This window comes from Hevea brasiliensis, chromosome 17 (genome assembly GCF_030052815.1).
Source record: "Hevea brasiliensis isolate MT/VB/25A 57/8 chromosome 17, ASM3005281v1, whole genome shotgun sequence".
Classification (NCBI taxonomy): Eukaryota; Viridiplantae; Streptophyta; class Magnoliopsida; order Malpighiales; family Euphorbiaceae; genus Hevea; species Hevea brasiliensis.
This window is the reverse complement of record NC_079509.1, coordinates 16,683,623-16,695,546: the sequence shown is the minus strand read 5'-3', so window position 1 is coordinate 16,695,546 and position 11,924 is coordinate 16,683,623. Positions and strand designations below refer to the sequence as shown.

The 11,924-nt window shown below is 34.3% G+C and overlaps 1 protein-coding gene across 2 annotated transcripts; it reads right to left on the bottom strand.

Annotated features, from left to right (window-relative positions):
- Window positions 1–8,239: 8,239 nt before the first annotated feature.
- Window positions 8,240–11,637, bottom strand: LOC110645659 (cationic amino acid transporter 1). 2 transcript variants are annotated; one of them, XM_021798881.2, is made up of 3 exons: window positions 11,421–11,637; window positions 10,656–11,091; window positions 8,240–9,813 (listed from the first exon to the last, which is right to left on the bottom strand). In XM_021798881.2, exons 2-3 carry the CDS (start codon window positions 11,074–11,076, stop codon window positions 8,462–8,464), a joined length of 1,773 nt encoding a protein of 590 aa, XP_021654573.2. In that variant the 5' UTR covers window positions 11,077–11,091; window positions 11,421–11,637; the 3' UTR covers window positions 8,240–8,461. The 2 variants fall into 2 exon arrangements, with proteins under 2 accessions (XP_021654573.2, XP_021654574.2); XM_021798882.2 differs by having other exon boundaries at window positions 11,450–11,637.
- Window positions 11,638–11,924: the final 287 nt, after the last annotated feature.

The following is an 11,924-nucleotide window of genomic DNA, read 5'->3' as shown; positions in this document are numbered from 1 at the left end:
CACATTTCTTTGCTATTATTTTTCCTTTGTTTTTCTTGTATTTTCTTTTCTTGTATTTCATTATTTTATGTCTTCTCACTCATATCGAAGTGTAGTTCTAGGCATCCTAGCTGTCCGGACAACACTGGTTATCGGAGCAGCAGAACGCACTACCGAACTTAGGGGTGTTACACACACCATAAAGAAGATTATGACAGCCCAGAAAGAAGGGATTAGTGAAGTTTTGTCAAGTGAAAGAAGTGTCCCTTAGAGGTTAGTGAACTAAATAAGTTCTTTTCCTTCTTTAATCTTTGTAAGCATGCTAAATCAAGTAGAAATTGCATGAAATCAAAAGAAAACCATAAGAAAATAGAACTTCTAAATTTTGGCAGCCATAAGAAAGTTTGAGAATTGTTGGTTTTTTATGAAATTAAGTGGCTTATTTATGTTATTGATGAGTATAGATGATGGATAAAGTGATTAGTGTGAGTTTGGTAGGTGTATGCCATGAATTGGAAATTTGAAGTTAGGGTTTTGGTGAAAATTTAGAAATTTTGTTTATGGCTTGAAATTGATGATGTTGAGATGAATTGTTGATCATTTGAAGTGCTATGAATGCAAAATGAAGTTTGGGAGTTGGGAGGATTTGAAATTGGGAGTGCAATTTCTCTTGCAGGAAATTCGGACCTGTGAGTCCAGTGAGGTTTTTGAACCATAAATAGAGTTGTGTTGCTCCAATTGGGATGAGGCTAATTGGAGATTAAACTATGGTCATAATGCCCCATTTTTCATGAAGAAACCATGCCCAAAAACTATCTCTAACCTGGCCTAAAATTGACTTGAATCCGGGTAACCCTAATCTGGACTTGGAAAAATGATCAAATGAACAGTAAATATTCAAATGGCTATAACTCACACTAGGAAGGTCAGAATGACCTGATTCTTAAACCATTGGAAAGGTAGACATAGGAGCACATTTTTCATGAAGAACATAGAACCCAGATCTGCCTCTAACCAAGTCAAATTGTTAGTACAAGTTAGAACAATAAAACTGTCCAAAACCAATCTGCCCATAATTTGTTGGACTTAGGCTCACCCGACCAGTTTTGGAAAAAATGTCATAACTTGGTCTATAAAATTTCAAAAGCAGAAACCAGTGCCAAAAGTTTTATAAGATATAGATCTACAATATTGATGTTTTGACCAGAATCCAGAACCTAAGGGAACTAAGTCAAATTATTAGAACAAGTTAGTACACCAAATCCTAGAATTTGCCTCAACTATCACCTGACCCCAGAAAAGAATTTATATCATAACTTTCACTAAGAAATTCCAAATGGGATGAGCCAAACTGCTCTGGTAACCTAAGAGATAGGGCTTCAACTTTGATTGAGAAAATTTTCTCAAAATTTGAGTGTAGGAACCCTAAAATGAGAGTCAAAGCCACTGACCTGAACCTGGAATCCTGCAGACACAGGGCACCTGAGTCTAGGCTAGTTAATTTGCTATAATTAATTCTACAAGACTTGAAAAATTATAATTCAAAATTTTGAGTAATCATAAGACATAGGGTAACAACTTCTATGAAGAACATTAGGCCTAAAAGTGGCTGTAACATGTCCAAATAATTAGGAAAAATTGACTCCAAAATTTGCCTAGTTCTGGAACTTGAGTGAGTTAAGGAACCAGTTTTGGTTATTTGACCATAACTTGAGTTCTAAAACTCCAAAAAACATGATTCAAAAAGAAAAACAAAGATAAGACATAGAGAGACAACTTCCATGAAGGAAGTGTAGTCAAACAGTAGCCACATCTTGGCCAATTTGCTAGGAGAATATAAGACATCAAATCTGGACCTAAAGAAAGGTTTAAGATATTATTTGATACATAACATGTAAATTACTTATATGAATTGCTAAATGTATAAGTTACATGAAAATGAAGGGGGAACCTATTTTCCCACTATAAATTGACATGAAACTGCTATAAAGCACTAATAGTGCATGACATGAAATGATAAGATCATAAGTAATTAGAAATATTTAATTTGCCCAAAGTACACCTAGACTTATTTATATAGTATGGATCGATTGGTATACCAATTAGGGACTACAGATTACGGTACTACCCACAAGAATAATCATTGATAGACAATATATGTCTAATATGATTGTTCTACAAGCTTTATACCTGCCCATTGGCCATTGTGCCTGATTTTATTTCTGGTTTTATGCCAGCCCGCTGGCCTTGTGCCTGACATGACAGATGTATATATGATAGGCATGCGAATGTCTAAAATGTATACTCCAGTATATCCAGTTTTTATAGTCTGTCATAAGTTACTTGGGCATAGATATATATAATACACTTTAAGTTTAAATAAATATATGAAGAAAGTACTAATATATGTATAATAAGTTTGAATATGTAATATATGAATAAAAAGATCCCGATTAACTTAATTGTTTTCAAAGTTCTATAAATATGTAACAGATTATAAACTCATGAAATCTATATTTCTTTATAAAGTTATATGTTGAATGATTACTTCGATTATTTAGCTATTTTTATTTCAATTTATGCACCACTAAGCAATATGCTTAGCGCGTTAGTTCTTACCACGCGTAAGTACGAAAGACTAGAATCAGCAACAGCAGCAGTAGAACTTAAGCAGGATTTTTATCAGATCTACTACAGTGTAGGTTGTCACCTCATCAGTCATTTTGGTAGGGCTCATGTATATTTAGGTTTTTACATTTTGGTTATTGTATGTAAGTAAACGATGTAAATCATTTTATTATTGTAAATACTGTACTTGATTTTATATGAATGAAATGAAGTATTTTATTTACTTGAAATGATTATGAGTATTATGATGACATGACATGGTTTATGGAAAATGATATGAATAAGAGATTTTAACAGGTAAATAATAGAACCCGTCATGCACTAATAAAACAGAGGAGACTCTGATTGGGTCTTTATAAAAAAAGATGTGATATAAAAAAAAATTCTACACGTAAGATAATATAATTAAATAGACATTAAATTAATATTGTATACGACAAAACAGGATAAGGTGCTTTGGCACCGAATATAGCACACCTTGCTCGACTACACTGTAGACAGGTGAAGGGTGTTATAAACATTCTCTTAAGGGTATTCAAACTGTGGCTATCAATTATTTCACAGATATTTATACTTCACACTGGCCTTCTAATTTTAATTTAGTTTTAGAAGGCTTCCATACATGGGTTGATGATGCAATGATTTCTTGCCTAATTTGCCCCATTGCTAGTGAAGAGAACTGAAAAGCAGTCTTTGATATCCATCCCTCCAAGGCCCTTGGAAAGGATGGACTAACTGCTCATTTTTATCACAACTACTGGGAAACTATTGGATCGGATGTTTACTCTGCCATACAGAGTCTTTTTAATGGAAGAAGAATGCTACATAGTTTTAATCAAACTATTATCACCCTCATCCCAAAAGTTAAAGAGGTGAAGACTATAAGAGATCTTTGTGCATAGTCCTTTATAAAATTATAGCCAAAATCCTCACTAATAGACTACAGCCTTTTATGAACTCCATAATTGGGGAGGAACATTGTGCTTTTATCAAAGGCAGGCTTATCTTAGATAATATCCTTATCTATCATGAAATTATACATAGCTTGAAGAGGAAAAGAAAATCTGATTCTAGGGGCATGGCAGTGAAGCTATATATAAGTAAAGCTTATGAATGTGTAGAATGGGGCTATTTGGAAATTATGCTTAACTCTTTTGGATTTCATTCACAATGGATATCCTAGATTATGGAGTGTATATCTTCTATCGCTTATTCCATCCAGATAATTGGGCATAAAATAGGCTTGATTAATCCAACTAGAGGGCTAAGGCAAGGTGATCCTCTATCAACGTATCTATTCCTTACTTGTGTCGAAGGGCTATCTCATATGATCAAATCTTTTGCTCTTCAAGGTTGGTCAATCTCCAGGAATGGACTTGCCATCACACATCTACTTTTTGCGGATGATTCTATTTTATTTTCTAAAGCGAATGTTGAGGTGGCTACTATTATTCATGATGTTTTGAAGAGATATTCTGAAGCAAGTGAGCAAGGTATTAATTTTCAGAAATCTACTTTGATGTTTAGAAAAAACACTCCTTGGGAGGCTAGGCAACATGTTGCTTCAATCCTTCATATCAACAGTGTTGGTGGGTTAGATAAATTTTTAAGGTTGCCCTCTGATATCCCTAGATCAAAATCTAAAGTTTTGGAGGTTATTAAAGATCGAATCAAAAGCAGAACAGCTGGTTGGAAGGAGCAACTTCTTTCTAAAGGAGGTAGAGATATTTTGATTAAAGCAGTCACTTCAGCAATTCCTATTTACGCTATGTCCCATTTTAAGCTCCACAGCCTGTTGTGTAAACAAATTAATGCTCTAGTAGCTAACTTCTGTGGGTTCAATTGGAGGAAGAATGGAAAATGCATTGGGTCGCTTGGAGTAAGCTATGTGATCCAAAATTCTTGGGATCTATGGGCTTTAAGGATCTTACCAGTTTTAATATGGCACTTTTGGCGAAGCAGGGGTGGAGAATTATTAACAACCTCTCATCCTTACTTAGCCTTCTGCTCAAAGGGAAATATTTCCCTCATAACTCTTTTATGTAGGCTCGTATGGGAGGAAATCCATCTTGGGGACGGAGGAGTATTTTATGGGTAGGCAAGTCATAGAAAAGGGCATCTGATGGAATGTTAGTAATGGTGAATCTATCTTTGTGCAAAACAGACTTATGGATTCCAAATTCCTTCCCTTGTCCTCCGAGGGTCAAGGAAAATCATAACTTGCAGGTGGTGTGGGTTTCTAAATTAATTGATCACAATACAAATTCCTAGAATATTAACACTTTGAATGACAGCTTTGAAAAGGAGGAGATTACCAAGATTCTCTCTATTCCAATCCAGTTTTTCAGATCTCAAGATAAGCTTATATGGTATCACAGTAGACAAGGGTGTACATTGTCAAATCTGGATATGTCATAGCAAAAAGGTTGATGGATTCTAATGTCTCTAACTTGATAGCAGGGCCTGGCCCTTCTGCTACTCAAGAAAGCTGCTCTTTCTGGAAAAATATTTAGAAGATTTATCTCCCCAAAAAGCTATCAATCTTCCTTTGGTCCCTCATTCTTGAAAACTTCGTTGTAATGTTTTGTTAAACAAAGAGCTCCCTCATATTCCACCAGATTATAAATTTTGCAGTGAAGTAGAAACTCCTCTCCACATTTTCTTTTCTTGCCCTCGAGCACTGGAAGTATGGTTGCATTCGCCATTTCATTTGAGATCATTAATGCCTGCTGGTATCGCAATGCAGGACAGATAGTTAGAAATCATGGAAGTTCTGAATCATGTAGAGGATACTCAATTCTTTAAACAATTGTTGGTTTTTACTCTCTAGTCTCTATGGAAGAGTAGGAATGAATTGGTCTTCAAAGATATTTTGTGCCCTTTTCAAGATATAAATAATGGTGCTTATTGGTCCCTTATGGAGTTTAATGGAGCTCTATCTGCTGTCAGTCCGCTCCATCCACAAGATCAAGAACCTCCTCTGTATTGGAATCCCCCACCTCCAGATGTTGTGAAATCAACTTTGATGCGGCTACCACTCACCGAGATAATAGAGGAGCCACAGCTGTTGTAGCAAGAGTGCATTCTGGGCACCCTATTGCTTGGTGTTGTAGAGGGTACGCAGGAATTTCTTCTCCTCTTACTCTAGAAAGTCTAGCATGCAGAGACGCCATCTCTTTTGCTAAAAACAGAGGTTTTAAAAGGATCATTCTGGAAGGAGACTCACTCGTCCTTATAAAAGCCTTATCTGCTCTATCTAAGGAAGACACTTCTTTGGAAATTCAAGGTTTAGTTTCTGATATTCACTCTATTGCAGCCTTGTTAGAAGATGTTTCCTTTGTTTTTGTCAAAAGACATAGGAATAGGGCAGCTCACTCTCTAACTAGCCATTCTCTTTATGACCTCTCTTTCTATTGTAATCCCATTATACAAAAACATTTTGTATTCAATCTGTTGCCCATTTAAGAGTTTTAATGTCATTCCCATCTTTGGCCCAAAAAAAAAAAATACACTTATTTGTTCAATGTTTTTAAATTTTTTTTCCTTAATTATTCATAAAGTAAAAGTGAAAACAAAAAAGCATCTTTGATAAATATATATTTATTAAATTTCATTAAATATAACTCACTCGTTATGATGTTAATAGCAATGGTGTTGATGATAGTGGGAAAAAATTATCACTTTAGATTAATGGTTGATTTTTACAAAATGTTTTTGATAATTAAAAAATTAATTAATAATATTAAAATTTTTAAATAAGAGAAGGATAAATGCAAAATCTAAAATAATACCTCATTCGTGAATATATAATTTATTATAACATAGTATGCGCAACTATTAGCTATGATTTTTTTGAGGTAATTTTTTTTCAAGAGAAAAACCAAATGACAGGTGATTAATTATTCACATATTTGATTTATTATTTTAATTTAATTTTTTTTTAATTATTAAATAATCTATAGGGTTTAAGAGCTATGCTCTTTGACAAAGATAAGAAACCAAAGGTATGATATACATAACTAATTAAGTCTTAATGAAAATTGAGAATTCCTAACCATTTTCTTTTCTATTTACATTCATAATTTTTTTAAATATTAATTTATTACTTTATTATTAATACGGTTTATTGATTGCATCATTTGCTGTCCTGGGTTTTTGTGATATATAAAGCACATAGTTAGTTATTAAATGCTCATCAGTTCTTTAGAATGGCATGGGCTGCACGGTATTCAAATAGGTTCTCAAGGTAGCTTTTATGTAGCCATAGGGGATGAGCTCGTGATCGTGCTTGGGCTACCTTGCGATCTTGACCAATTGGCTTGGGCCTTTATAGGCCTATTTCTCCTTGAGGGATGCTAGCCATCATTTCTAGTAACAATCATTTTTAATATTTGCTATATTATTAGTTCATATTATTTATTTTTTCAATTTTTTTTTTTTTGTTATTTCTCTCTTCTGTTTATTACTAAAAGACAAATCAGAGTTTTTTTTTCTTTCTCTATCACTTATTCATATATCTATTCATTATTAATTATTAAAGAAAAATAAATGATGTGAACCACTAATATAGTAAGTGTTAAAAGTGACTCTTATTGGAGATGGTGGCTGGCATTCCTCTGCACACTATTATGAGTTTTGTGATATGAAAGTGTATTAGCAATGTATCATTTATAAATCTATTGGAAGCCATTTATCGGTGAAATTTATATATTTATATTTTTAATTTATAATAAATCAAATTTTAGTAAAATCTTTTCTAAATTGACTGTTGTGCTTTGAGAGCTGAGGAACTAAAAGAATTTTCCTTCTTTTTTTTTTCTTTTTTTAAGAAATCCTTTAGCAATTTTAGTTCATACCTAATTATCATCGCAACCTAGTCGATGAAAAATACAAAGTTTTAAGGGATTAAAATGTTTTATATGATCGAAGTTTGTGAACCAAATTAAAAAGAGCGATGAGAGACATCAAAACTATATTATAAATAAAAATGGGAAAAAAAATTATGGGAGCTAGGGGTTATTGAGAGGACCAAAACTGAAAAGAATAACAAATCCTAGTATAAATAGAGGTGACAAAAAGAAAGAACAAATTGTGGGGGGAATTATTAAAACCTATGAGGCTGTACTCTCCTCTTCCTTTTTTTTTTTCTTTTTTTTTTATTAATTAGTGTTAAGTATGGATTTAATCCAAATTAAAATCAATATGAAATTTGTGATATCATTTTAGGATTTAAGAAAATTAAAATCGAACTTCAAAGTTTTTTTCAGTTTTAATTTTTATTTAATTTAATTTTAAATGATTTAAATTCAATTTAGTATGAAAGAAAGAAAGAAGCAATTAGAGGTTGAAGAATGAGCTAAATGTAATTGAAATTTTTTTCAATTGCCGTGATTAGCTTCTCAAATTTTAATTGCTTGCAGTGATAAAACCATATGAGTTTATCACACTAATTTGGACTAATTAGATATTTTTAAGACTCTGCTCTGCAATTTTTAGTTTCTTTTCTATCTACAATTCAACGCGGTTGGCAACTTGGCATGGCTCGAAGTGGCATACAGTTACTGGGACTGGTATTTTATCATGTACTAGGGAAAATTATATGATAGGGAAAATTATAAGGTGCGTGCTAGTCTAGGAAAATTCACTATGGGCACCTGGAGGTGACAATCCAGCGAACCCTAGATTCAATTTATAGTTGACAAACGTACTTAAATAATTAATTTAGTTATAAAAAGAAAATACACAAACATTAGTAATTGACAAGAGAAACCCCTGATAAAGTCTAAACATAATGATTCATAATATCAGTAAGGAACTACTATTTATAGAAATATTGCTGTACATATCAGCCAAACTATGCACCTTCTTCCATTCCTTTCCAGCCGTCCTCAGCTCTATTCTCCCTTGACTCCTTGGCCGTGTCATAGGAGGCATGTAAGCCAAATAGGAAGTAGTAGATCAGCAAAATAACTGTCCAAACACCGAACCTTACAAATGATGCCCTATCAATCGATCCCAAAAGAAAAATGTTGATAAGAATTGAAGCAGATGGTAACCACGGCACTAATGGAACACCCCACAATTTTGGAGGCCTTGCTTGTGGAACAAAAACATTGAGTGCCAAAGTAGCGAAGAACCATATTGGCAGGGTAATCACATAACCAATCCAACCACCTCCACCCGCACCCCAAATAGCAGCAGTGGCCACTGAGGAACCAAGAATCACCAAAATGCACACAATGAGCTTTGTACGATCTGCAGATGTTGTCATACCACTGACATAGTAGCGGCGTACAAGAAGTGCCAACGCCACAAGCATGAAGATAAACAAAGTGGAGATGGAAAGAAGATTGGACAGAATCGAAAGATTTGTAAAAAAGGCAATTATAGCAGTAGCAGCAAGCATGACAATGGTTGCATTTACCGGAGTCCCAGTCTTTGCATTGACCTGTGCTAGCCAAGGTGGCATCATGTGAGTACGAGCAATGTGTGTGAGATAACGGGCCTGACCTACTGCTGAAACAAGCAAAACAGTGGTCATGCCTTTCAATGCGCCTGCAGCCACAACGTATTTAGCCCAATCCCAACCTACAACCTGAAATGCTACAGAAAATGGGGCATCTGGATCGATTTGCTGGTATGGAACCATGAGACACAATGTCACGGCTAGCAAACAATAGAGCAATGTAGTTATTGTCATTGAGCCCACAAGCCCAATAGGAATATCTCGAGCAGGATTTTTGGTTTCTTCAGCCATTGTGGAAACAGCATCGAATCCAACATATGCAAAGAAAAGCACAGCTGAAGCTTTAAAAATTCCCCGAGGACCGTAGGGAACAAAGTCGGAGTAATTTTTGGTGTCTGCATTGATAAGGCCGCCAATAATGATGAATAGAATCACCACAATGTGGACAATGGAGGCAATGTAATTGAAGCGTGACGATCCCTTGGTGCTAAGGACAGCGAGGACACAAATGATGGAAACAACAACAACGGCAATGGGATCAAGGTGGCCATAATCATCAGGAAGACTATGGGCTATGATTCGAAAATCATCAGGTTTGTGGTTGCAGAGGGTGGCGAAGTAAGATGTCCATGAGCGGGATACAGCAGCACCACCAATCACATACTCAAGGAGGATGTTGCCAGCGCCAATGAAGGCCACGAAGTCACCAAGCTCTACTCTTAGGTAAGCAAATGAACCGCCTGATATAAAAGAAAGACGATCATATTAGCAAACTTCATTTTATGTCTTATGACACGACCTAATTAGATAAGAATTCTAACCTTTTAATTTTCTATTCAGGAAGAAGAAAGTTCAGCCATATTACAGAAGCAACAAAGAAAAAGTTGTCGTCATCGAGGACAATAATTGTAATCATAAGCATGTGCCAGGTCAAGGTCAACCTCAAAGTGAATGTATTATCCAAACTAGTCTTTTCATGTAGTATCTCCTGTTTATCATAATCTTTAAGCAATAATTTCAAATTGACAAAAGTATTGGCCTTTAAAACCGAAATTAAAATTTTTCTTTTCTCATGGAAGGGAAGCAAAGTTAAAAGTAAAAAATATATACACAAGTGCACTCGCTTTTTATATTCTCTCAAAGTACATGGAAGTACTATTCAAAAATAAGGAAAAAAAAAATTTTTTTTTTTTTATGTAGAGAGCATAATTTATTAGCGCTCTTGATATATTTTACCATTTAAAATGACTAATTATATTATATACTGAGAATGATAAAAATTAATATTTTTTATATATAAATTTTTATCTTTTATCAGTTTATTAATAATGAAATTTATAATTTTATTTTTTTAAAAAAATTAATTATTAAATACATCAAAACACTAAAAAATAACAATTACTCTTAATTAAAAAAAATCATTCTTCGTTTAAGAAAAGTAATAATCTCGCTAAATAAAGAAAGCATATATTTCAAGGCATTCCTAAAAATGTCTTATTTAAGATACGCATTTATTAAAATTGATATAGTCAGATTTAATTTATTTATTATACAACTAAAAATATGCAAAAAGATTGTGTACCTGCAACCGGAATTTCCACGGCGAACTCGGTGTAACAGAAGACGGAGAGCATGGCGGAAATCCCTGAAACCACGTATGACAAGACAACGGCAGGACCGGCGTCCACCTTTGCCTCGAGTCCGGTGAGGACAAATATTCCAGCGCCAATAACAGCGCCGATGCCGAACCAGATGAGGTCCCACCAATTTAGGTTCTTCTTCATCTCATGCTCGCTCCGGGCCTTGACCTCATTGATCTCGGTGGAGTCCATGGATCTGGCAAGGAGCCTGTCCTTGAACCGCATAGGAGTCTCACGAAGTGCCTGGAAGTAGTTGCCCATGCTTTGGAACGACTCCTCAGGGAGAAAATCGCTCTTTGTGCACGAACAACCTCTCCTCCTGACCCCATTATCTCCACCTATCGCTTCCGTACCAACTGCCATTCTAATTTTCAGTTTCTAAAGAATTGAAACCAAAATGCATCAGTACACAGATCTCAAACTATGAAAATCTCAGCAGATTTTCTCAGCAACCAAACAGTAACTAAGAAAAATCAATAAAAAATTCAAAGAAGATTCTGAAACCGAACGTCAGATTTTTAAACTAAATTTCCACTAGAAAACTATAAACAAATAGATCGATCCATAAAGTGACCTCTTCAATGAAAGCGATCATCATTATTAAAATAATAATAATATAATCAAACATATAGAATAGAAGCGAATCGATACATGGAATCTAAGTGCAACATTTTATTACTATTAGTATTCTAAATTAATGAAACCACCTGATTGAGAACAGAACTTAGAGGAAGACTTGAAAGATTAGCCGGAATGGGGAAAATTCAGCAGTGACCGGAAATGTAAGGAAGGTTGCGTGAGAAAGAGGCGCTCCCTCTCTTTCTTTCTTTGTTCCTTCCTCACGAGCCGGGAGCGGGAAGCGAATGATTTGCCAGAATCTTTATAGACAACAGTGGATAGGATTCTACAACAGCAAGGATTTAGTGGAAAAGGACACGTATAAGCCGCTGAGATCATCAGATTCCCTGAGCTAGAGTATGCCAGCTGTGATTTTTCTAAATAAAGGGGATTTTTTTTTTTTAATGCTTGAAGAAGCCCAGATTAAAGCAAATTAATACGCGAAGAGATTTTTTTTTTTTTAGAAATAATTTCTATTGAGATTCTATTTGAAACCTTACAATTTTAAAAATTTTATAATTTTAAAAATAATTTTAATATCACTAAATCTCATTAATAAAAAAAGAAATTTTTAATTATATTATTTTAAAAAT